This window comes from Plecotus auritus (assembly GCF_963455305.1).
Source record: "Plecotus auritus genome assembly, chromosome: 4".
Classification (NCBI taxonomy): Eukaryota; Metazoa; Chordata; class Mammalia; order Chiroptera; family Vespertilionidae; genus Plecotus; species Plecotus auritus.
In genome coordinates this window covers 12,540,335-12,564,532 of record NC_137775.1, presented here as the reverse complement: position 1 = coordinate 12,564,532, position 24,198 = coordinate 12,540,335, and the positions used below count along the sequence as shown (strand labels likewise).

The following is a 24,198-nucleotide window of genomic DNA, read 5'->3' as shown; positions in this document are numbered from 1 at the left end:
TACTCACTGCCTTATATTTGAATATATTATCTATTGGTATTAAATATAGCAAATGCTGATGTACTGTAGTTAAAACAGTAGACCAAATTAGTACCATAATATATTCCATGAATTGCTAAAAATTTGTTTAAATATTTTAGCTTCTTAATATCCAGAATAAAAAGAAATAATTATAATAATCAGTACCCAAACAGTAGAAACTATCATTTGCCATTTGCTCAAGATAAACAAATTTTCCTGGTGCTATAGTAAATCTTTTACGTCTCATAAAGGGGACTTGGCAGTATAGTGATGTGCCTTCCACATCTTATTAACAGATCTAACTGATTTTCACAGGCTTTATAAGTTCTATAAATTAGTGAGGCAGGAAAAAACAATTTTGTAAATCAGTAAAAGCAGTTCTACTCAGGATAGATGCAAGGTTGCAGTGTTTAGGGTTTTTTGTTTACTTGATCCAAAAAATAACACTTAAAATATCTATCAGGGCCCGTATCAACTCTCAGAGGGTTTTGTTTGTGTGTGAATTTGAATTTGACTGCCTTCAGGCAGGATTTTGTACCTTCAGTTTTCTACTCTCCTAAGTTATCTTGTACCTGCCTCTGCTCTGTGCTTGGATCCTGAGGGTATCTTCATTTGTACATACTGTACTTCCTACTTTTAAGGTAAATTAACATTATTTCTCACATGTAAGCTCATGATAAAAATTTGGTGTTGAGGATCTTGAGGTTTTATCCTCTGGCTAACACCTATAAATTCACACATATGGACTATCTACTCGGTGGAGCATAGATGACATCTTTTTATGAGAGCTGAAAATGGATATGCATCCTTCCATTAGGGTATGGAGGTGAAGCCAGTGTTTTCCTCAGAAAACAGTTCTTCATTCACTTTAACATATGGACAAATAAAGGAGCTAGGGCCCCCAAATCAGTGTTCATCTACACCGTAGGTACGCTTATTTTTAATGTGTAAATGTCGTCATGCAGTTGTTAGCAACATTTCTCCATGGCCATAAAATGTTTCTTTTTATTTAGAATATCTGTTTTAATTTTAGCATTGTAAGTTTTTCGTAGTCTTCTAAGATAGGTAACTATAGAGCATATCTCTATGTAACTGGATGATTTGACTGGCTTTATAGAATTATTGCATTAAAGTTAATTGAATATTTGGGCACAACCACCAGAATGACTATTTTATTTTAGTCTAGTTTTTCGAAAATAGCGAGCAGATTCAGTTAGTCATTGAAGCCACTTCTATTACTGTGTGATAACATGAGCATAAAGAATACTACTTCTCAGCCCTGCCCAGGTAGCTCAGTTGGTTAGAGTGTTGTCCCCATACTCTTGGCCATGGCACATACAAGAAGTAACCAGTGAATGCACACAGAAATGGAACATCAAATCTCTCTCTCTCTCTCTCTCTCTCTCTTCCCTCCTCCCCCTCTCTTCCTCCCTCCCTCTCCCTTCCTCTCTGTCTCTCTGTCTCTCTGTCTCTCTCTCTCTCTCTCTCTCTCTCTCTCTCTAAAAAAAAAAAAAAACAGAAAACAAAAAAGAAAAAAGAATACTATGTCTCTTAGTACTCTCACTAGAAGTGATTCCAACACCTCTGGTACTAGTTAAAAAGAACTGGATCCAAATCTTTGTGTTTTTATTTTATAGAAATGAAGTAGTAATTTTTATCACGTGCTTTCATTGTTGTCATTTAGACTGTGTGCTTTTGTGTATTTTAAGGAATATGCTCTACTGTAGAGTCTTCAAAGTATTTTCACTGCATTATGTTTGTTTTTTAATTACAATAGGAGAGGGAGCTTGAAGCAAACAAAAAAGAAAAAATGAAAGAAGCTCAACTTGAAGCTGAAGTAAAGTTGCTGAGGAAAGAGAATGAAGCCCTTCGTAGACATATAGCTGTTCTCCAGGCTGAAGTTTATGGGGCAAGACTGGCTGCCAAGTACTTAGACAAGGAACTAGCAGGAAGGTGTGTAAAAAGATGGGTACCCTTGTATCCTTAGGTGACAAAACGGATATTTAATGAGGTTGACTTTTACCTCTATGGTAAATGAAACATTAGTCTTTACCCTAAGAGTTGTTTTATAGAGTTATTTTATAGTTGGTTATAGCTTACTATTGTTAACTTAATATTGTTAGACTTATATATTGCAGATTTATTCAGTATTTTTGGTTTACACACACACACAGATAGTAATTTACTGTTAAATGTGAACAATTCTACGGCTGCACTTTTCAGCCCTTATTTGCCTTGACACATGACAGATAATGTTCACATGTGTAACACACCTTCCATAAGGAATTATTTCTGTGATCACTGAAGCCTGATCTTTCTTACCCCTCAAAAATATCTATGATAATAAAAGCGTAATATGCTAATTAGCCCACACGTCCTTCTGGACAAAGCCAGGGCTGCGAGGGAAGCCCGGGTCCCGGGTGCCAGAGGGAAGCTGGTGCCGGCAGCAGGGGGGAAGGAAGGCCTACTCTTGCATGGATTTCGTGCATTGGGCCTCTAGTGTTGAAATAACAGTGATATTATCACAATGAATTATTGACAAACTTTGGTGATTAATTTATTATTAGTACTAAATAATTTTCCACTCATTGTCTTAATGTCACATTAGAACTAATGTGGAGCCAATAAAAATAACAATATTGAAGTGCACATTTTCTAATAACTTAGCACATTTAAAATAGTCATTTTGTTTAAAAAGAAATTGTTACAAGAAATGTTTCAGTATAGTTAGCCTCATCTGAAGACTAGTATTCAATAGTATCTGAGTTCGATGACCTATCTTGATTGTATGCAAGACATGAAATACATGTTAATTGACTTTAGTCTCATAAATTGTTTCTTAAATGTATTTGAATTAAGCATATGACTAAAGAATGTCTTTTATTTTTTTAACTGGTTCTCCCTTAAAGACACAGTTCTTTTCAGAGATTTCATATCCTTATAAATCAGAGACATTGGGAGGTTCCTGAGTATTATCTTTATTACTTAGATCTTTGCAAAAGCTACTTATGTTCAGTGATTCTTCTGAATTCTCTCTATAGTATGCACAATGAAAAACTAACTGAATTAACTCTTTTTGCAATATGAAGGGTCCAACAAATACAATTATTAGGGCGGGATATGAAGGGACCTGCTCATGATAAGCTTTGGAACCAACTGGAAGCTGAAATACATTTGCATCGTCACAAAACTGTCATCAGAGCCTGCAGAGGACGTAATGACCTAAAACGACCGATGCAGGCACCACCGGGCCACGTAGGTTTGCTTTGCTACTGTTTCCCACTGAGCCTCTTCCTTCTTTATTTAATCAGAAGCCCTTTTCGTGTTTGTATTCTATTAGTATTTAAGACTTTAACTTAAAAAGTGAAAGTGGGATTAACCTTATTTAAAAGAGATACATATTTAAAGTTTCAATAACCCATAGCTCTTTATAGACTTATTAGTACCCTGAAAGTGATATATCTGAAGATAGTGAACTATTGCTAGTTCTTTGGCTCATATTCTCCCATTTTCCTGGATCATGATTAGCATGAATTTGTTTTAAATTCATTTTAAGCTTAGCAGAGAGTGTGTAGTCATATTGATAAATTGGTAAATATTTTGGGGTAGTTTTTTAAGAGAATTTTTGGTAACTTGATTCAAATGTAGGTTCTGAACTAATGTTTACACCTGTCCTTGAATTAAGATGGAATTTGACATCTGTGTCTGTGTCTAATTGTCTGCTTTCTTAGCCATCATGTACGGGAGTATTTCTTTTTATCTGGATAAATCTTTATCAAATTGCATTACAACAGCTGTCTAATAATACAAACCTTAATATAATAAGAGCATATCAAACTGCTACTCAGTGGCCCACATATCTTAGCATCAGATAAAGCATGGCTTTCATAATGCAAAGAGTATTGTAAGAAGAATTGATACGTATGTGGAATTGGTGGAGAGGAGTGGAGATAGCAATAAACACTTACACCATTGTTTTCTCTGGGACATAGTGGTCCCCATTAACTTCCAAGCAGCTGCCAGATGACAAATTATTTTATGCTGAATAAAGGAGTTTGAATTTGAACCTGATAATCATGGGATTTTTAAATAAAATAGTAGGTTTAATAAGATTTAACATTTTTTTGACAGTTACTTTGGTATAGTGAAGAAGATGTATTGGAAGATATATTGGAAGAGAGTCTAATTAGAGGTGAGGAGACACATTAGAAAGATACTATGCTAATCTGAGGAGACAGTGATGAGAGCAGGGCAAGTGCATTTGGGAGGAAAGACAGGTTTGACAGAATCAAGGGGACTTGGTTTTGGTTAAGTAGGTGAGTGAGAAGGAAGACACTACGTTTTTTATTTGGGCAACTGAGTGATTTGATGCCATTGATTTATAAACCAAATAGAGGAAAAGGAAGGTTTTGGGGAAACGAGATCAATTTTAGACATGTAGTTTATGAAGTGCCAGTGGACAGTCCAGCTATGTCCAATTGGATGTATTACTGGAATTCAGGAGAGAGGTCTTGAGTTGAAAAATATTAGACAAATCATCTATCTATTTATAATTGAAACTATGAAATTGATTAAGTCACCCAGGGAAAGTATATTTAAGGAAAAAGAACAGAAGGGCAAGAATGGAAAGAATCTTTTATGAGGGAGACAAGGGAATTGATCACTAAAGGAAGGAGCCTGAGGTGGAGTTTGTCAGATACAGGCCATCTAGGAAAGTGGTGCAATAGAAACCAAGGGAAAGAGAGGGTTTCAAGGAGGGGTTAGCAAACAGTATCAACTTTCTGAAGGTTCACATTGAGTGGTGACTAAAAAGTGTTTGTTGGATATAGCCGTATTGGTTACCAAGTGCTGTAGAGAAGACAATTTAGTGGAGCAGGTTGGGGCAAAATCCTAATTGCAGTGGTTGGAGAATGAATATGGGAGGCAAGCAAGTAAATATGGTGAGGATTAACTCTTTGAAAGTCAAGGAAAGATGGAGGAGGAGGAGGATAGTAACTAAAGGCCATAGTACGTGATTGAAGGGTTTTATTTTGTTTTGTGTTTGTACATGGGTCAGTATTTTAAAGCTGGAAGAGGCTTGGAATTTTAGTTTAAATGCTGAATAGGGAAGGAGCTTAGTAGAGACGGAAAGAGAAAAGCTATCAGAGAAGGAATTATTCATGGAGCAAGGTCCTCTATTTAAAAGGTAGACTCCAGAGCTCAAAGGAATGAGAAAATAATGAATGATTCAGTTGGTAATTTGTTTTTCATTTCTACAATCAGATAAAATAGATATAGATCTTTACCACATTTTCCAGTGAAGATAAACAATTACCCATTTTTATTTCTTGAAGATATTTATTCATCAGTTAATTCCTGACAATAATTTTTTAATAATGTCTTTCAGTTTAAAAAGAGATTTATCAGTATTTTAAAGAATTTGACGAAAAGATGAGAAAGTCATCTATACATTCTACTGTGTTAACAGGAAAACTATTTTCACTTTTCCATTTTATCTATAATTACTTTCTTAACACATACTACGTATCCATTGCAGGAAATTAATAAAGATTTCTTTATTTAATAAAAGCAAGTTATATGGCATGGATTTACTCTATTTGGTATATTATTTAAATAATACAAATTTTTCTTCTTTTCCCCTCTCCCCCCAATAAGGATCAAGACTCTTTAAAGAAGAGCCAAGGTGTTGGTCCAATTAGAAAAGTTCTCCTCCTTAAGGAAGATTATGAAGGCCTTGGCATTTCAATTACAGTAAGAAGTAGTGCTTCCAGTCTTCTTTTCTACAGTTAGCTAGTATAATCATGCTCCTTAGGACATTGGAAATCATTGAAACAAAGTATTCTGGATATATTTTCTAAGTAACTGGATTTATCCCCATGGGCACTCTTTTTGTGTAAACTTTTTTTTTTTGTATGTATGTAAATCTTGCTAATAACTGCTACGTATAACTTTAACAGAGTTAAACATTTTTATTACGACTCGTCAGTAGTTCTGCATCCTCTTCTGTGATGCCTTTAAGAGCCTTTGGGAATGGATATGACTGTTCTGTGTTAAATGGCTCCAGATGGTATTATTTTTTCTCTAGAGTATATGTTACCTTCCTCTTGCTTAATTTCTTTGTTGTCAGATTTGACTGGCTCTTGGGTCTAGTCTTCCTTTTTAAATTTGATGCCTTTATAACGAGTTGTCTTGGGCGACATTCCTGAGAGCAGTCTATTATCAAATACATATATTTGGAGTCATTTTGCTGTTGCTTAGTACTTTGTTCCAGGTGAATGAATAAGGTGGTTTTACTCTAATTTTCACTTGGCAACACTTAGGTACTGCATAAGTTCATTTTAGTTCTGGTATTGCTTAATGTAGGAATGTTTTTTATAATGAAAAATTATAAAAAATTTTATGATACAAGCTGGAGAGTGATATGTACCAAATACTGCATTCCATTAATTCTGTGTTGCATGTTTTTTCACATTTAATATCTCTGAAATTGAGATCCATCTTATGAGCTTACAGTTGTTTTTATGGTACATAAAAGAATGGTTTATGTTACCAGTCAGTGATTTAGATGTGATAAAATTAATAGTGCTATAGACTACTAATACATAAAATATTCCTATTTGTGTTTAGTTTAGTTGATTGTAGTTGTTTGGGCGGGGGGGGCTCTGTAAGATGCTTTTTAGAAAAGCACATGTGTGTTATTGTTTTACTAAGACAGTGGTCGGTAAACCGCGTCTCTGTTGATTAATGAGTTTGCTGACCACTGGACTAGACTAAGTGTTACCGTGTAGTTGGAAGCTGTGAGGATTAGGCAGTTGTGGCATATTGTGTGCAAAGAGGTAAAGGGTAGTATATGACAGTGGTCAGCAAACTCATTAGTCAACAGAGCGGCAAACCGCGGTTTGCCGACCACTGTACTAAGAGGTAACCCTTTGAAACTCATAATGATTTATTTATCATTAAGCAACAAATAAGATTTTACTCAACATTTATAGAATCAGTATAGGTGCTTATGAAATATATTGTAAGAAAATATTTTATTTTTAGAATAGTCTGTGCTTCTACAAAGAGTAAACTAATTTATTGCCTTTGTTTTGTTTTTTGTTAGGGTGGGAAGGAACATGGTGTTCCAATCCTCATTTCGGAGATCCAGCCAGGGCAGCCTGCTGATAGATGTGGAGGACTACACGTTGGAGATGCCATTCTGGCTGTTAATGGAGTTAACTTAAGGGATACAAAGCATAAAGAAGCTGTAACTATTCTTTCCCAGCAAGTAAGTTCCCTTTATGAAATTAAAATTGTATCTATCAATTGGTTCTTTTTTAATCTATTGAGTATTTTCTACTTCCCTAGGAGGTTACTCAAGTAGTAAAGTGCTTCTGTATAGATAGCAGGTTTTGGGGGGGGATAGGGGCTTTTATAGAAGACAGTCAGTCAGATTTAATGAAAAAAAGAGATTTTATTTGTTCTTTCCACAACTGTGTAACTCTGAGCAAGTCAAATCTTCTGTGCTCCAGTGCCCTCATATGAGAGCTGTAAGGATTCAGTATATTAATCTACCTAATAAAAGAGTAACGTGCTAATTGACTGTACCTTCACGACACCCACCAGTCAATCAGGATTGACTATGCAGATTAACCCAACAAAGATGGTGGGTTAATTTGCATACACAGGTTCCGCACCACCCCAGCTACTCCAGGCCTCTGGGCAGTGTGGGAAGGCGGAAAGGCGGCTCTGGGCCGGGGCGGAAAGGCGGCTCTGGCCAGAGCGAAGGCGCCGCTGGCAGCCAGGGGAAAGAAGGCCCATTCTTGCATGAATCTTCTTGCATCAGGCCTCTAGTCCTATCTAATAAAAGAGTAATATGCAAATTGTCCATCACTTAAACACACAAACTGGCCACCCCCATGTGGTCAAAGATGGCTGCCCCTATGTGGACACAAGATGGCAGGCAGGGGAGGGCAGTTGTGGGCGATCAGGCCAGCAGGGGAGGGCAGTTGGGAGGGACCAGGCCTGCAGGGGAGGGCAGTTGGGGGAAACCAGGCCTGCAGTGGAGGGCAGTTAGGGGCGACCAGGCTGGCAAGGGAGGACAGTTAGGGGTTACTGGGCCAGCAGGGGAGGGCAGTTGGGGGCGACCAGGCCAGCAGGGGAGAGCAGTTAGGGGCGACCAGGCCTGCAGGGGAAGGCAGTTGGGGGTGACCGGGCCAGCAGGGGACGGCAGTTAGGGGCAATAGGGCCAGCAGGGGAGCAGTTAAGTGTAGATCAGGCTAGCAGGTGAGTGGTTAGAGGGTGATCAGGCTGGGAGGCAGAAGCAGTTAGGGGCAATCAGGCAGGCGGTTGGGAGCCAGCAGTCCTGGATTGTGAGAGGGATGTCCGACTGCCCGTTTAGGCCCGATCCCACTGGGGTCCCAGATTGGAGAGGGTGCAGGCTGGGCTGAGGGATACCCTGCCCCGTGCACGAATTCCGTGCACTGGGCCTCTAGTACAGTATAAAATGTTAGGACAGGACCTGACATTAGAGAGCAAAACATCATTAATGACTAAAATATTATATAAATATAACGTATTGTAGGAAAAAATTATGCTAAAAGTGGATTTACACGCATAAATGTTAGAACTAAAAGGATCCTTAGAAATCGTTTAGCTCAAACTTCTTATTTAAAACGAATAAACTAAGGTTCTTAGAGAAATAATGGTTTGCTCAAAGTTGCAGGCAAATAAATGACAGAGTTGGTATTCATATCCAGATATCATATGTATATAAACCTAAGGTTTATTTTGTTTTTCCTTTAGCGTTGAGGGAATTAGAGAGGCATTGGTAGGTAGTGCATTGAGTTTTGTTGGATCATAGTGTGGTATGCAAGTGTAGAATTCAATCTCAGAGTTGAAAGTGAATTTATAGCTCATTTGGTTCAACTCCACATGATGCATAAATCTCTAGAATATTACTAATTAAATAATTGCATTGAAGGATTTGTTGATAAAACAGTCTGTTCTTTTGAGGTGTGTTGATGATTTTTAGAAAGCTTTCTCATATTAAGCCTAAAATCTGTGTCTCTGTGACAGCTACCCATAGACCTAATTCTGTCAACTAGAACTGTACTGAAGACCACTGTATTATCTGTCTGCCTCCCCAAAATATTTTTAAAGCATGTTCCGATAAGGGAGATCTAAGAATGCAACCGTAGCCTCTTTAAGTTGGTGTTTTCCCAACCCAGCTTGGCTGTCATCCAGTAGCATGGGAGTGGGGTGAATGGCAGCTGACACAAATAGACAGTCATAAAGCTTGAAGGAAACACTAAGCACATATTAAAATTCTGAGGCATAGCCTTAAACTGCCGGGAACAGGAGAACCAAAGAGACTGACTTAGTGAGTAGCAGTAAAAAATGGCATGTTTTCTTTTGAGCAAAGGCAGGCCATAATTTTCAGAGAGTTGCAAGTACCAGACGTGTGTAATGATCGTAGTCTCTTATTAAACGACTAGAGGCCCAGTGCATGAGATTCGTGCACTCGGGAGTGGGGGGTCCCTCAGCCTGGCCTGTGCCCTCTCGCAGTCCGGGAACCCTCAGGGGATGCCCAACTGATGGCTTAGTGGGCCTAAGTAGGCAGTCAGAAATCTTTAGGCTGCTGCTGAGGTGGGACACTGCACTCGCCAGCTGTGCCCCTGGCTTCATTGACCACCAGGGGGCAGCTCCTGCATTAAGCGTCTGCCCCCTGGTGGTCAGTGTGCATCATAGTGACCGGTCGTTCTGCCATTCGGTCAATTTGCATATTACCCTTTTATTACATAGGATGATTATAACTTGACATATTCTAACAATGTATAATCCTTAATTTTTTACTTGCACATAAAGTTGTTACTAAAGAATAATTGTATAAATATTACACATTTAGTGGAGTATGATAGAAAGAACAGGAATTTGGAGTCAAATTTCTACTTTTATATTTTACTTGTTCATCATATTGGAAGTTATCTGCTTTCTCCAGGACTCTCAGGTTTTTCATTCATGTAAAAGAGACTACAATAGTGATATTCTGAGAACTAAAAGATATAATTTTGCACAATAAATATGGTCATCACTGTTATAACTGACAGAATACCTTGATTAACACTGTCTGATACTCAGTGAAAGTTAAGGTTCAAGACCTAGTCAGTAAGAAACAAAATCATTATGTAGAGGTTTGCTGAATTAGACAAGGAAAAGTTTGTGTGCCTTTAGGTGCACCTTTATTTAATATCTATTTAGATGGATTTGCTGAATTGCTATGTAAACTACAAAATGGCAAAATGACTTAAACTGAATATTTGTTCCAGAATTCTATAAATTGAGTAGTTGAGCATCCTTTTTTTTTAGATCTATAAGCAAAAATATTGTGGTCAGTAGAAAGAACTACTGTAATATTAAAAAGAATTTAGAGAGATTCGTGGAGTTGGTCTGGACATGATGGCCTCTAAGCTCTCTTTTACCTCTTGAGATTTGTTGCCTTGAAAGGAGCTACATCTGAGGTCTGACTCCTGTTCCTCATCTCTATCCACCACCCCAAAGAATTTAGAAATCCTTTTTTAATTACAGCTACAATAAGTTGACTTCCTTATTTTCTTTCTCCATTTTAGAGAGGAGAGATTGAATTTGAAGTAGTTTATGTGGCTCCTGAAGTGGATTCTGATGATGAAAATGTAGAGTATGAAGATGAGAGTGGACATCGTTACCGTTTATACCTAGATGAGTTAGAAGGAAGTAGTAATCCTGGTGCCACTTGCAAAGACACAGGCGGGGAAGTCAAAATGTTACAAGGTAAAAATCTCTAAAAGTTATTATTAATAAAAATTAAAAATATAAAAGCCTCAGATGTTCTTCAGTTACACTTCTTTAAATATGTTTTTATTGGTTTTAGAGAGAGAGGGAGGGAGAGAGGGAGAGAAACATCCATTGGCTGCCTCCTGCAAGACCCCTACTAGGGATCAGAGTCCACAGCCCAGGCATGTGCCCTGACTGGGAATCGAACCAGCAACCTCTTGGTGCGTGGGACAACACTCAATCTACTGAGCCACACCAGCCGGGCCAGTAATACTTTTAATTACAGTCGGCATTCATTCCTTTGTTTTGGCTCAGTAGAATCACAAGACCTTTTTTTTTTTTTTTTTAGACTAGAAAGTAACAGCATTTTTTCCTCTTTTTTTTTAGGATTTAATAAGAAGGCAGTAGCTGATGGACATGAAAATGGAGACCTGGGAACTTCGAGGGAAACTCCGCTAGAAGACAGTGCTTCTAAATTAGATGATCTGCACAGTCTGTATCAGAGAAAGTCTTGTTAAACTGACTATCCCCAGACAAGATTGTAAAATCAGACTATTCTGAACTTGGGGCACTAGGGAAGATGGCGACAAAGACTCTACAAGCTCAAGGGAGGCTGTTTGTTGCCCAAACGAAAGGCGGGTACTTCAGGGCTTCATGTGAACAATTCTAAACGCTCGAATCCCTGATTCTGTGGTATATCATAATTGGCTATTGCATGTAAAGCAATTTTGATTTTCTTAAAAAACTGTAACGCACCAAAGCATGTATTTCCCAAAGGGATATTACTAGGCTCTTAAGTACCAGATGAAGCACTACTGTTTTATTTGGTTCCTCTCCCACTTAGAAGAAGGGATAGTGCTAACCAGTATTTTATAAGAAATAGCCTTTAAATCCAAGAGGATAAATGAATTCATGTTATATATTCCAGAATGTCAAGTGTGGTGTTTCCAAAGACAGAACTTGACTCAATGAATTGCAGAAATGTAGGCTGGACTTAATTGTTTTTTTTAACTGAAAGAATGGCTTTGGGTTTTTTTAAATTTTATTTTGCATCCTGATATGTAAATCAGTTCTTGATGATCATTTATTGTGATGAGTTTGCCGTTCAGCTCTATGCAATGCAGTACAAAATAGTTTTCTTTAAGCAATCCTTATCAATCAGTGCTGCACCAAAATCGTTTCTGTAGTTACTATATATTGTATTTTTCTGATTTTTCAAAAGAGATGCAGATAAGTGTAAATTCTTTGTTCCCAATTATGTTGATCTCTGTGCATGGTATTGGAGCATTACGTTATTACTGTGTAGTCTAAAATGCTTTTTTTTCCTGGAATCTACAAAAGACAGTTTTGTACATTTTGAGTTGTGTCTTGCTGTGATAGTCCTGGCACTTACAAATACATTTTTCTGGCAGTCAAAGCTCAAATTCATTATTATATCAACAAAATATATTGCATTCTAACAGCAGTTTGCCCTCAGAGTAACTCATTTGCCAGTCACCTAAAAAGCGGAGGCACTGATAGGAAAGATAAGGTAAAGATGTTTTCATACAGTAATTGTTCTGGTTGGCTTTCCACATCAGTGTATGTTCGACTAAAGAGCTTTTCAGATGCAAACTTCTGATGTGCTAGTTTTCTTATCCCAGGATTAAGCATGGAGTAGTGCTCTTTCATTTACTGTTCTTGCAGCCACTGTACCTTGTTGGGGAAAGTGAAAATATTACTTTTAAAGAGGTGATAGTTTTGCCAGTATCACTGTTTTAAAGGATATACACTTAAGGGACTATTAAGTGGGGGGGAAAGCCTGCCAGGCCCTTAGAGTATTATCAGTTCTTCATTTCTAATATTCAGATGTCATGTGATATAACACACATTTTCTTGTCTTTCCTAGATGCACTATATATATTTGTTCATAAGTAAATCTATAAAATGTATATACTTTATTTGGTGGTTTTGCTATTTATAAGTTTTATGTTTTAACTATTGTTCATTTATGGTTTGTTTTGGTGGTTTTATTCATCTGTATATTTCCATGTTAATTTGTAATAGAAATGCACTTCATAGTATATATTGTTACTGATATTATAATACCTTGTAGGATAAAGATGCCTCTAAGCAAAAGCTAGTATTTAATTGCACAACTGAATAAGCAAGCTACATGTTGTTGTTTGCTCCTGACATGCTAGGCTAGGCCTCTATAAAGAAAACAAATGCCTTTTCCTTATGCATTCCCCTAGCTGCAAACGCATACCCCATGCATGACTTGAGATCTGCATGCTGGCGTTTAGCCAGTGTACTCATGTAGCCAAGAAAATTTACATTGTAGCAAGTCTGAAAATGTTTTTTTGTGTGTGACTCAAAGCCATGTTATTTTTATTTTTTTTAAAACACAGTCTAGAATGGGATGACTATGGCCTTTTTTCCCAGAGAATATCTATGACTGAATTCTTAGGAACTATTAGCTAGAACTTTTTTATTTTCAAGCACTATCTACTGAGTCTATGAAAAAAATTTTTAGGGCCTTCAGTTGGCATATCTATAAAGATGCTGTGCAATAAAAGGATTGTGAGAGATGGTTATGCTATAACTCCTTTCAAGGGCGGATGGACAGAATGAAAGAATTTCCAGGTAGTTTAAAATTTAAACTTGCATGGGTCAGTCCCCTTTTCATTCCTGCCGCACCTTGGTTAGCACGCCTACGTGAGAGCACTGTCGCTCAGATGCTATGGGAGCTTCCTGACATGTTTAGAAACTACCCGGTTAAAAGTTCCTTTTGGATACAAGGTCTTTTAAGAACTACAGACTTTTTCCAAAGGACTGAACGAGAAGCAACTTTTTATTCTCACATGTATAGGAAAGAAACTCATAATACTGAAGTTTCTGGGGCGAACCCAAACGTAAGGGAACCGTGGCGCAGTCAGTGGAAAGGAAAGGAAACAGCTGCACACTCAGAGCAGCTGAGGAAAACGTTCAACACGGTGTGACGGCTGTGTGTACACAGTTACATTTCAACCGCTAATCCTCTTCTACAGCATCTCCTGTGAATATGTCGGAAAAACAACAGTTAGGCCATTAGACTTACTAAAATAGATGTAAGAGAGATGAAAATTTGTGAGTCTTGGTGATTATACTGAACAGTTGTCAAAAGTTAGCACAGTTTGTCTTGGTGCTGGTTTTATTTCCCCCACAGTGAACTTACTGTTTTTCTGTTTAGAAACAAAATGTATTAATTCATGCCTAAGTTGCACATTATTTGACATCCTTATTATAATTGACATCCTATTCCACCTATCCTGTTTTCCACTTAGGCTCAGCCTCAGAGCTATAGGATTTATGACAAATGTATTATATCTAGTTAAGTTGAGTTCATTATTTTTTTATTGGCCTGTAAATAAAGATGGCATCTTCTACATTAAAAATGGTATCAATCTCAATTTTTTAATGAATTTTGTTTCACATTAAATACTTTGGTTTGTTATTTATTTCTAGTAGCTTCTATTATTTGTACCAACAAGTCATAAAGTTCATACAAGGCCTGAACCTAGTTACTGTGGTAGAACAATTTTTGGGGGTAGGAATTAACTCATCTGAGGAACTGTTTAATCTGAGCTAGTTAAAAGTATATTGGTTGGCCCAGCCGGTGTGGCTCACAGGTTGAGATTGACCTATGAACTAGGAGTGCACAGTTCGATTCCTGGTCAAGGCACATGCTCAGGTTGCAGGCTTGATCCTCTCTGGGGGCATGCAGGAGGCAGCCGATCAATGATTCTCTCTCATTGATGTTTCTATCCTCTCCCTCTCTCTTCCTCTCTGAAATCAATAAAAGTATATTTTAAAACAAAACAAAAAACAAGTTTGGTTGGAAGGAACTGCTGGAGCAACTGTAGAACCGGCTTCTGTTGGAACTTAGCAGAGGGCAAAAACTAGTCTCCTTGGGTTGGTTTTATATTACAAAAATTGATAGCCATTGTTATCTGTGAGGACAACACTGATAATTAGAAAATCAACCCTACTAGATAGTAAGAGGATATTCTATTTTATCATCTAAGCAGATATAATTTAGAAGTTCCCAAATTACTTGTAAAATAATTTTTAGAAACATCTGTAAACATTGCTCAGTTTTGTTTTTTACTTTTTTTCAGGAGTATTACTTGTTACGAACATTTAAAAATATTTTTTGTCACGGACTAACCTTGATTTAGTCTCAATGCAATAATGGTGACTATGTATCAGTTTAAGCTCCTAATTAAACAAGTAATTTGGAAAAGTCTTTTCCAGAACAATATCATGTTAGATTGTTGAGTTTATGAAATGTAAAAGATTATTTGTATTCTCATTGTTAATCAATATTCTATTTTATGTGGGATTACGATTTTTTTAACTAAAAGGTACTACCAATGACTGTGTTGGTGCTAAGTGTTGGCTTGATGATAAATCTTTTCCAGGTGTATTGTGAAAGCGGTGGTCACTGCTGTGGCAGCCCTGAGAAAGCATCTGTCATCTGCAGGAGGGCGCACGCGGACAGGGCCCGCCCCCCTGCTGCCCTCTGAAATGGATTGCTGCTTCTCACAAGCTGCTGCCTGCCAACCACTGATCTTGAGAGGGAGCTTCTGGCTTCTTGACTTTGGCTTGACTCCCTGACAGCCTTGCCAGGTTCCCTAAAGTTTAAGGTGGTTTCACCCAGGCTTCCTGCCTCCTTTCATTCACCTGGGGTCAGGCCTGCATGAGATCGGGTTGCCTCCCAGCCTCCGACCAACCCCAGCTCCCTCCTGATTTTCCCTCATCCGCGTTGTCCCTATTTAATCCTTGACACGGCTGAGCCCTTCTTGGTCTTGGTGTCTGCTTTTTGAAGGACCCAGACTAACACAGTGGACCAGGAGTGAGAGCTGAGGAAACAGGTGAATAGATTAGGAACTGGCTCATCTCCCACCTGGAGGGGAACTAGGCTGACATCCTGGTCTGTGTCTAGGACATGCATTGCTTGGCACAGGCCATGGCCCAGTTGCCGAATATGTCACAGATGGTGTGCGGAAAAGAGTTAACATAAGGCCTGAACCTGTTATCCTTACGAGGACCTGTGTGCAAGGTTGCCTTTGGCTAATGTCCAGCAATGAGGATTTTAGGAGTGTTTCCCCCATTTCTTAACTGACAGGAGTTGTGTACTGTGTCTGAGATATGTGTACAAGCAATAGGGTTTATGGTGAACACTTGTTTCCTTCTGGGAAGCTGAGATTTTGGTGATGTGCCAGCAGAGTACACCTTTGTGACTGAGCCTGGTGAAAACCCTACCTCCCACGCCCAGGCTCGGGCCAGCTTCCCTGAGGGACGGACTTCGTACATGTCACAGATCCCTGCGGGAGGCGTGAAGCTTGTCCTGTGTGACTACGGGGACAAGACTCGGCGCTTGCGCCTCATTTCCTCTGGTTGTTCATGTGCCTTTTCCCTGGGCTGATTCTGTTCGGTGTTCTTTGTCTAATAAATCATACTTGTGAGGACACTTCTATGCTTAGTCCTATGGCTTTTTCTAGCAAATGACTCAATCTGAGGATGGTCTTGGACACTCCAGATACAGGTGGCAACTTGGGCAAATGTCCTCATGGAGAGGAATTCTCTGGAAGTTCACATGCATTTGCTAAGTATGGGGAGAACAATGCCTACAAGAATAGCAATGTTGGTTGGTTACTGCTGGGTTGTGCTGATGTCCTGCAGAAGGGTAATGAGACTGAGGGCTGTTAACAAGCGGTTAGTGATGAAATAGGAGAGCCAGCGGACCTCTGGGAAGCTTACAAGGAGGCCTGGGTTGAAACAGCTGAGCTTCAGGCTGGCCATCTCATCGTTAGAGCCCTGGTAGAGGAAACCCTGGGCACAGCTGGATGGATACCCCTGAGGACGTTGACTCTGCAGTGCCTACACCGTTGGTCTTACGGAAGTACCCCACCTCTTCCCTCTGTTAGGCTAGAATAGTGGTCGGCAAACTGCGGCTCGCGAGCCACATGCGGCTCTTTGGCCCCTTGAGTGTGGCTCTTTCACAAAATACCACGGCCTGGGCGAGTCTATTTTGAAGAAGTGGCATTAGAAGTTTAAAAAATTTGGCTCTCAAAAGAAATTTCAATCGTTGTCCTGTTGATATTTGGCTCTGTGGACTAATGAGTTTGCCGACCACTGGACTAGAAAGTGCTAGAGACGCTGCTACCCAACCACCACTCTCCCGCAGACAATAACTGCCCCCACTACTCTTGGCTGCAAGGTTTATAGCCAAGATTAAATTCTAGCAAAACCTGGTTGTGGATGTGTGAGGGAGAAGACTAGACACCCCAAATGGAAGCATTAGTAAATTCTGGCAGGGGTTGAGCAAGCGTTACTGGGATTGGATTTTGAGAGTGCTTGATCAAGGACTAAATTCTCCAATTAAAAGAAAAAATTCAAATTGAAAAAAAAATAATCCAGCAACAAGTTGTTTATAAGGAACACACCTAAAACATAAAGACAGTTTGAGAGTAAAGAACCAAGATGGTGGCGTAGTTAAACACCTGTACTCCTGACTCCCACAACCACATCAAAATTACAACTAAAATGCAGAACAACCATCATCCAGAACCGCCGGAAAGCTGGCTGGCTGGAAGTCCTACAACTAGAGAAGTAAAGAAGAAAGCACAGGGAGACTGGGAGGAGGTGTGGAGGCGCAGAACGGGCTGGTCGGGCACCCCAGGGGCTGTTTTTTAAATCAGGAGGGAGAGCACCTCTGTGGAGGCCACCAGAGAGGAGCAAAGGGTCCCAGCCCCATAGCCGAGGGTCTCAGAGCTGGGAAGAGAAGTCCCACAACTACAGGTTGTAAAAGCCAGCGAGGATTGTGGCTGAGTGACTAGGAGGTGGCTGGAATCCCAGGTATTCCTCTTCAAGGGCCCACACAAACTTACATGGTCTGGCTTCTTCTGAGCTCCAGGACTGGGGCAGGAACTTGGGGCAGCTTTCTCCGAGATGGGGGTGCTCACAGGGGTCATTGTTCCTGTGCTGGGACCTTCCATTTCTCAGGCTTGACTGGCAGCCATATCTCAGGGTTGACTGCTCCGCCCTGGGGATTCCTTGAGACCCTGCCCCATCCAATTTGCAGCCCCAATCCAAGCTGTTTGCAGCAGCTTTTCCATATGAATGGTCTGGCCTGGCTCGGGCTTCAGAGCTAAAATTTCTTAAACAAGCTGCAGCTGGTGACAGTGTGCCCCAAACCTATCAATAAAAGGCCCAAGACCTGGTACTAGCGCCAGCCTGCCTTGCTTCACAGCTGGGCCTCCAAGGCCAATACAAATAGCAAATAGCAGCCCTCTGCAGATCCCTCTGTAGCACCTGCGAGGTGGCCCTGGCCAGTGGCTAATTTTGTACCATCCTGGAGGCCCTAGAGCCAGTGTACCCGGTGAACAGGCTCAGACGATGCCAGATTACAATTCTACACATCCATAGTGGCAAACTCAAGAGGCACACTCAGTGAGCACCAAAGCCCCACCGAAGCAAGTCCTGCTCCATAGGGGTGTCTCCTGCACAGCAGCTCTCCCACTGTAGTCACAGCTGGCCCTCACAGCCAATTGGCCTGGAGGTCAACTCCTCCCAGTGATGCCAACAGCAATCAAGGTTCAACTACAAGACTGTGCACACAGGGGTGCATCTGGAGTGCCCAGCTCTGGGTTCAATTCCCAGTCAAAGCACTTACCTAGATTGCGGATTTGGCCTGGGAGCATACAGGGGGCAACAGATCAATGTTTCTCTTTCACGTCGATGTTTCTCTCTCTCCCTTCATCTCTCTTTAAAACCAATAAAACATACCCTCAGGTGAGGATAAAAAAAATCTGGCTTGTAAATAGGAAGATAGATTAATGAACTATAAGAAGAAAAATTAGATACACAAAATGGTTAAAACAGACAAAAACTTGGATTCTATGGCTTTGGAAAGGTAAAATTTGCAATTTGGTAAAGTGACAGCAGGGGGCAGCAGATTCCAAATGTGATATTTCTATTAGAGTTGAAAGGCTTTATGAAGATTATCAAATACAATAATACTCTGTCCTCGTATGCAATACATGAGTTAAAATGTTTACTGTGTGGCCTCACGTGTAACACACATGTTCAGTAGAAAAAAGTACTCCATTATGAGAATGAATAAGCTGAGGACTAGAAAATTTATATTACTTGTGGAGGGTCACACAGGTAGTGTCAGAGCCAGGACTCAAATCCCACTCTTGATTCTACTTTTTAAAAAAAATACATTTTTTATTGATTTCAGAGAGGAAGGGAGAGGGAGAGAGAGATAGAAACACCAATGATGAGAGAGAATCATTGATCGGCTGCCTCCTGTACACCCCACACTGGGGATCGAGCCCACAACTGGGCATGTGCCCTGTCCAGGAACCAAACCATGACCTAGTGGTTCATAGGTAGACATTCAACCACTGAGCCATGCCAGCTGGGCTTGGTTCTACTTTAATAGGCCACTTTCAAGGAGGAAAGGGGGAGATATAGATGAAATTGTCATCTTTTCAATCTTTCTCCTCAATATTTATATTTCTATTTCTTAAATGATACAAGGTTTGATGGAACCTAGGATTGATTCAGTTTTGATTTCAGAAATGATGGTTATAGTTGAGCTGGGTTTAAACTGCACTAGAAATAGTTTTTCTGTAGTTAGTGTTAGAATGCCAGAACTGAAGTTACATTGTAGGGTCTTAGGTCCTGGAGTCTATAGCATTCCAATCCCTCCAACCCTACACACACACACACACACACACACACACACACACACACACGACCTCTTCCTGTGTATACACAGCCCCCATATTCTTTAGTCTTTAGGAAGCAAAGCTGCAGCAAGGATATTTGTGACGTCAGAGGAAGGTGTAAATCTCACTAGGGGCCTCCCTAGGGTTATCCTTGCCATTGTTCAAGGCAGTTTTACTTCCACCTGGGGCTGTAACAAGTGGGTTGTGAGCTTCTGATGGCAGAAAAATAGTAGAACTAAAGAAAAATTAAAAATGGATTTTTTTCAGGGGGAAAAGACAAAATAAACTGCCAGCTACTGGTAAACTAGTCATGAACCAGTAGAGTAAAAGCACGTACAAAATAAGAAATAAGGGGGAAATAGCCATAAAAGCAGAGAAAACTGAAAGGATAATAGACTATGTTCTTCAATTCTATATGAATACATTTAAAATTTTCTCAGAGAATATAATTTATTAAAACTAGTGACAGGAAAAGATTTAACTTTGGATGGTGGGCACAGGTGGTGCAATATACAGATCTTATGTAAATCCACACCTGAAACTTATATGTTCATGTAGACCAATATCACCGCAATTAATAAAAATAAATAAATAAAATAAAAATTAAACAGCCTGGCTAGGGTGGCTCAGTGGATTGAGCATGGTCTTGGGCACGAAAAGGTTGCTGGTAGGACACGTACATGGGTTACAGGTTCAATGTCTCTCTCTCTCTCTCTCTCTCTCTCTCTCTCTCTCAGTATATTCTTGGGTGAGGATTAAAAAAAAATTAAGCAGATTTCCATAGAAAAAAATTGTCTGAGTGCTGCTCTCTCACACCAAATTACCACAATACATGGCTGCACGGGCCAATGCTACCAAACCTTCATAAACTTATAATTCCAATGCTTAGCACTAGAAAACCTGGAAAGAGAAGAAAACTTCTAAATTGTTCTTGTCAAGCCAATAAAATTGATAAAGACTGACACAAAGAAAATGAAAGGCCTATCTCACAAAGGAATATTAATGCAAAAATCCTCAATAAAATGTTATCGCCCGGCTGGTATGCTGGGTGGACTGAGCATTCTCTCACGGACCAAGAGGTCCCAGGTTCGATTCCTGGTCAGCATACATGCCCGGGTTTGGGGCTTGATCCTCACTAGGGGGTGTGCAGGAGGCAGCTGGTCAATGGTTCTCTTTCATCAATGATATTTCTATCTCTCTCTCCTTTTCCCTTCCTTTCTGAAATCAATAAAAATATATCAAAAAAATAAAATAGAAAATAAAATATGATCAATATAAATTCACCAACACTTTAGTGGACTTTAAAGGGTGATGGAGAGACATGATTTGCGGTGGTGAACACATAATACAATATACAGATGATGTATTATATAATTGCACATCTTAAACCTGTATAATTTTATTGACCAATGTAACCCCAATAAGTTCAATTGAAAAACAAAAACAAAACCCCAAAGTCTTGTTCTCCACTTTCTATCATGATTAAATCATGAGCACAGGGAAGAAACATGATGGATGGAAAGACCTGCCTTGTAAAAATGTCCATTCTTATGGACTAATATTTTAATGCTAAAGTACTATATACAACCCACTGGGGAAAATAAAGGCCTGTTATAGAAACAACACTTTGATTAGTATTGTCCCAGTGAATTCTTATCTGTAATTCATTGGGACAACGCTTATTCCCTGGAGGAAGGCACATTCGTATCACTTTTACACACGAGGAACTGGGCTCAGGGTCATTTATAATAACAGACTGGATATACAAATGGGCGATGGTCAGAACTCTATAAAAATAGATCTCTGATTCACCACCTACAGCAATTAATGCAAGAAACCAACCCCTAATCCGTAGTAACCGGCCCAGAAAGTCAACCTGCCATAAATCAGACCTAAAGGAAATTAGACCACTATTTCTGGTAACAATCCAGGAAATCAACAACAACACCTGTAATAATTGACCTCACATCTCTAGGATGTGATGAATAACTATTAGCTTCCCTAATTTTCACCCCCAACTCCAACTTAGGACCAACCAGAGGAAACCAAGTATGTCCCCCTCATTAACAAGAGCTCCACTTCTAGTTAATCCCAAAGCCTCCCTTTTCCCACTGTAAACCTTTCCCACTGCTTGCTGCCTTGGAGTCTCTCTCTGCCAAAATGCAAGTGATGCGGCTGATTCCACTGCGGTAGCTAGCAAGCTCCTCTGCTGGTTCTAATCTGGTCATCTTCATTGACTGCCACAACTCGCCCAGCCATCAGCTATTGTGTGGCCGATCAGGGTTTGGAACCAAGACCCATCTGACCCCATGCTTCTTGCACTGTACCACTTGTCTGTTTTTGGAGCCTGAGCCACAAGTAGACACCAATGAGAGGCATAGGCATTTGATTTGGCATCGTTTATTACATTAGTATGTATATAAAACCATGTAAATGCCACAAAGTATCCCATTTATCCTCCACAATAACCAACAGATAGTCTGTGACATTCCAGCACCCTCGCTATTATAATATTTATATTTTCACAGAAAGTTATAATCATACAAGATTATAATACATTATTTAGAGAAAGGATTTTTTTTTGGTCCACATTTTCTATAAAAACAAACAAACAAACATATTTTCCTCTTTGGCAAAAGAGGTGAAATCCCCCACAGTGAACTCACGAAGCAAACTCAAATAAAAGCCACGGAAGATGAGGTACAGCTGAGGTCCGGGCTCATGGGGAATTAGACTCATACTCCGGAAAAGTGTTCCTGACAAAATCAGTTCAGTTCCCAACCATCTCAGCATTAAGAGCTCCACTAAGATTCGGCCTCGGCCACTTCTGTAAGAACACACAGAGTACAATGTGCTACTTCTGGAATAAAAAAACAAAAGGCATGAAGAGTGTGGGCGTCTGACCTCAGCAATACTTCTACTCTGAGGTACAAAAGCATCCGACACAGTGATTCAGGCTGGAATTGCTGTGCCACCTTCATTTCGTTGGGAGAGCCAGCCCTCTTGGCTGCTGTTGAGTCTCAGCATTTGGCTTTGCAGAGAGTTTGTAAAGGTGGATGTGCATGTGAAAGCCAGTCTCTGCCAGGTCTGACCTGAGGAAGCAGCAAAGTGTGATGAAGGCGGTTCCTCTGGGATGCAGGTCTGGGGGGCTGGGCAGGGACGTCCCCTGCAGGCAGATGCCTGCCCAGTGCAGGCCCAGACCCGCCACTGCACATCCACCTGAACCGGAATCTAAAGGACCGGCAGTTGCTGAGGTGGTTGAGTGTGTGTGTGTGTGTGTTTTTAATCTACAATCATAATTGTTAACAACCACCCTGGTGTGCTTTTCATGCTTCAAGTAATTTAATTCCTTCCAGAAGAAGAATGCTAACAATGCTTTTAGTTCTAGTTATCAAAGGAAAGGAAATGAGCCACAATAACAAGATTAAGTTTAAACAGACCTGCTGCTAACACAGTATCAGAGGAAATACCTTTAAAAAGGGAACATAGTATTACATACGTTGTTGCAATAGCTGCATTCTCCCACCTAACCTCTGTGCAGAACTAAAATCGGATAAAGCGAACTTAAGTTACTTTCATTCTTGTTAAATACATCTCTGTACAGACTGCACATTGTACACCAAAGCAGCTCAGTGTCACAGTTAGAGACATGAAAATGCCGTCTAAAATTTTTCATTTTTCTAGCCTAACGAAACCCCACAGACTCGCGCCCACAGGGTCAGAACAAAACCAACTGCACAACTTTGTAAACAGTATGAGAGGTGGTGGCTGGGATTCCACCGCAGGATCCTATTAACTCGCACGTACACTCACCATCACGCGTACACGACATACACCCACTCACACACACCCCTCCCTTCTCCCAGCGCCGCGCACGGCCCAGTGCTCAGGACCACAGCAGGCTTCTTTCACATTGTGTGTTCACAGAAGAGCGGTCACGGCCGTCTGGCTGAGGGGTTTGAGGCAGTCTCGGGGGGCTGAGTAAGCATCCTGCATGGGGGGCTGGCTGTCCGGCTCTGCGCACTCCGCGGGTAAGCAGCCCGCGGCTTTGGGCTGATCGTAGCCGGGGTCGGGGCCGGTGAGCACGGGGCTCTGCGGGCTTTGATAGCCCTGGTTCGTGGCACCCTCCCCGGCGGCGGCGGGGGCTGCAGAGAAGTTGCCAGAAGACAGGGAGTGCTTGTGCGTGGGCACGTGGTAGCCGCGCTGCGCCGAGAAGGTGTGCGCCCGGGCCAGGTGCCGCTCCACGATGGGCGTGGCGTACTCGGGCTCGGCGTTGGTCAAGGGCAGCGCGTACTCGTGGCTGCGGGTGAGCGGGCAGCGGTAGTGGCCGCTGGCCTCGGCGCCGGCCCCGGCCTCCTGCGCCTCGGTGTCCATGGGCCGGAAGGTGGAGCCCTTCCTCGTGACTGTGCCAGTGCCGATCATGAGAGGCAGCTGGTAATCTGAAAGCAGAAGAGCCGAAGACACATCACTGGCGCACCACACGGCACACGCGTGGGCAAGGCAGCTGTTTGTAGGGGAGGGTGCTCGGCTCAGCCCACTCTCCACGGAGCGCCGTGGGCCAGGCTCGATGCCGAGACCAAGATGTACAAGGCACAGGTGGGTTTCGGTTGGGGAGAGGCTC

At 40.8% G+C, this 24,198-nt stretch overlaps 2 protein-coding genes across 3 annotated transcripts in view; one reads left to right on the top strand and one right to left on the bottom strand.

Annotated features, from left to right (window-relative positions):
- GOPC (golgi associated PDZ and coiled-coil motif containing) overlaps window positions 1-14,282 on the top strand; it is a 30,978-nt gene extending 16,696 nt beyond the window's left edge. For both annotated transcript variants that reach the window (XM_080663369.1, XM_080663368.1), the window contains 6 exons: window positions 1,799-1,974; window positions 3,111-3,276; window positions 5,677-5,772; window positions 7,127-7,291; window positions 10,632-10,812; window positions 11,203-14,282. In XM_080663369.1, coding sequence (XP_080519495.1) covers window positions 1,799-1,974; window positions 3,111-3,276; window positions 5,677-5,772; window positions 7,127-7,291; window positions 10,632-10,812; window positions 11,203-11,333 — 915 coding nt within the window. In that variant the 3' untranslated portion in view covers window positions 11,334-14,282. The remainder of the gene's footprint in view (window positions 1-1,798; window positions 1,975-3,110; window positions 3,277-5,676; window positions 5,773-7,126; window positions 7,292-10,631; window positions 10,813-11,202) is intronic.
- Window positions 14,283-21,961: 7,679 nt separating this feature from the next.
- Window positions 21,962-24,198, bottom strand: part of DCBLD1 (discoidin, CUB and LCCL domain containing 1) — a 57,110-nt gene continuing 54,873 nt past the window's right edge. The window contains exon 15 of the mRNA XM_080666337.1: window positions 21,962-24,016. Within this exon, the coding sequence (XP_080522463.1) occupies window positions 23,499-24,016 (518 nt within the window). The 3' untranslated portion in view covers window positions 21,962-23,498. The remainder of the gene's footprint in view (window positions 24,017-24,198) is intronic.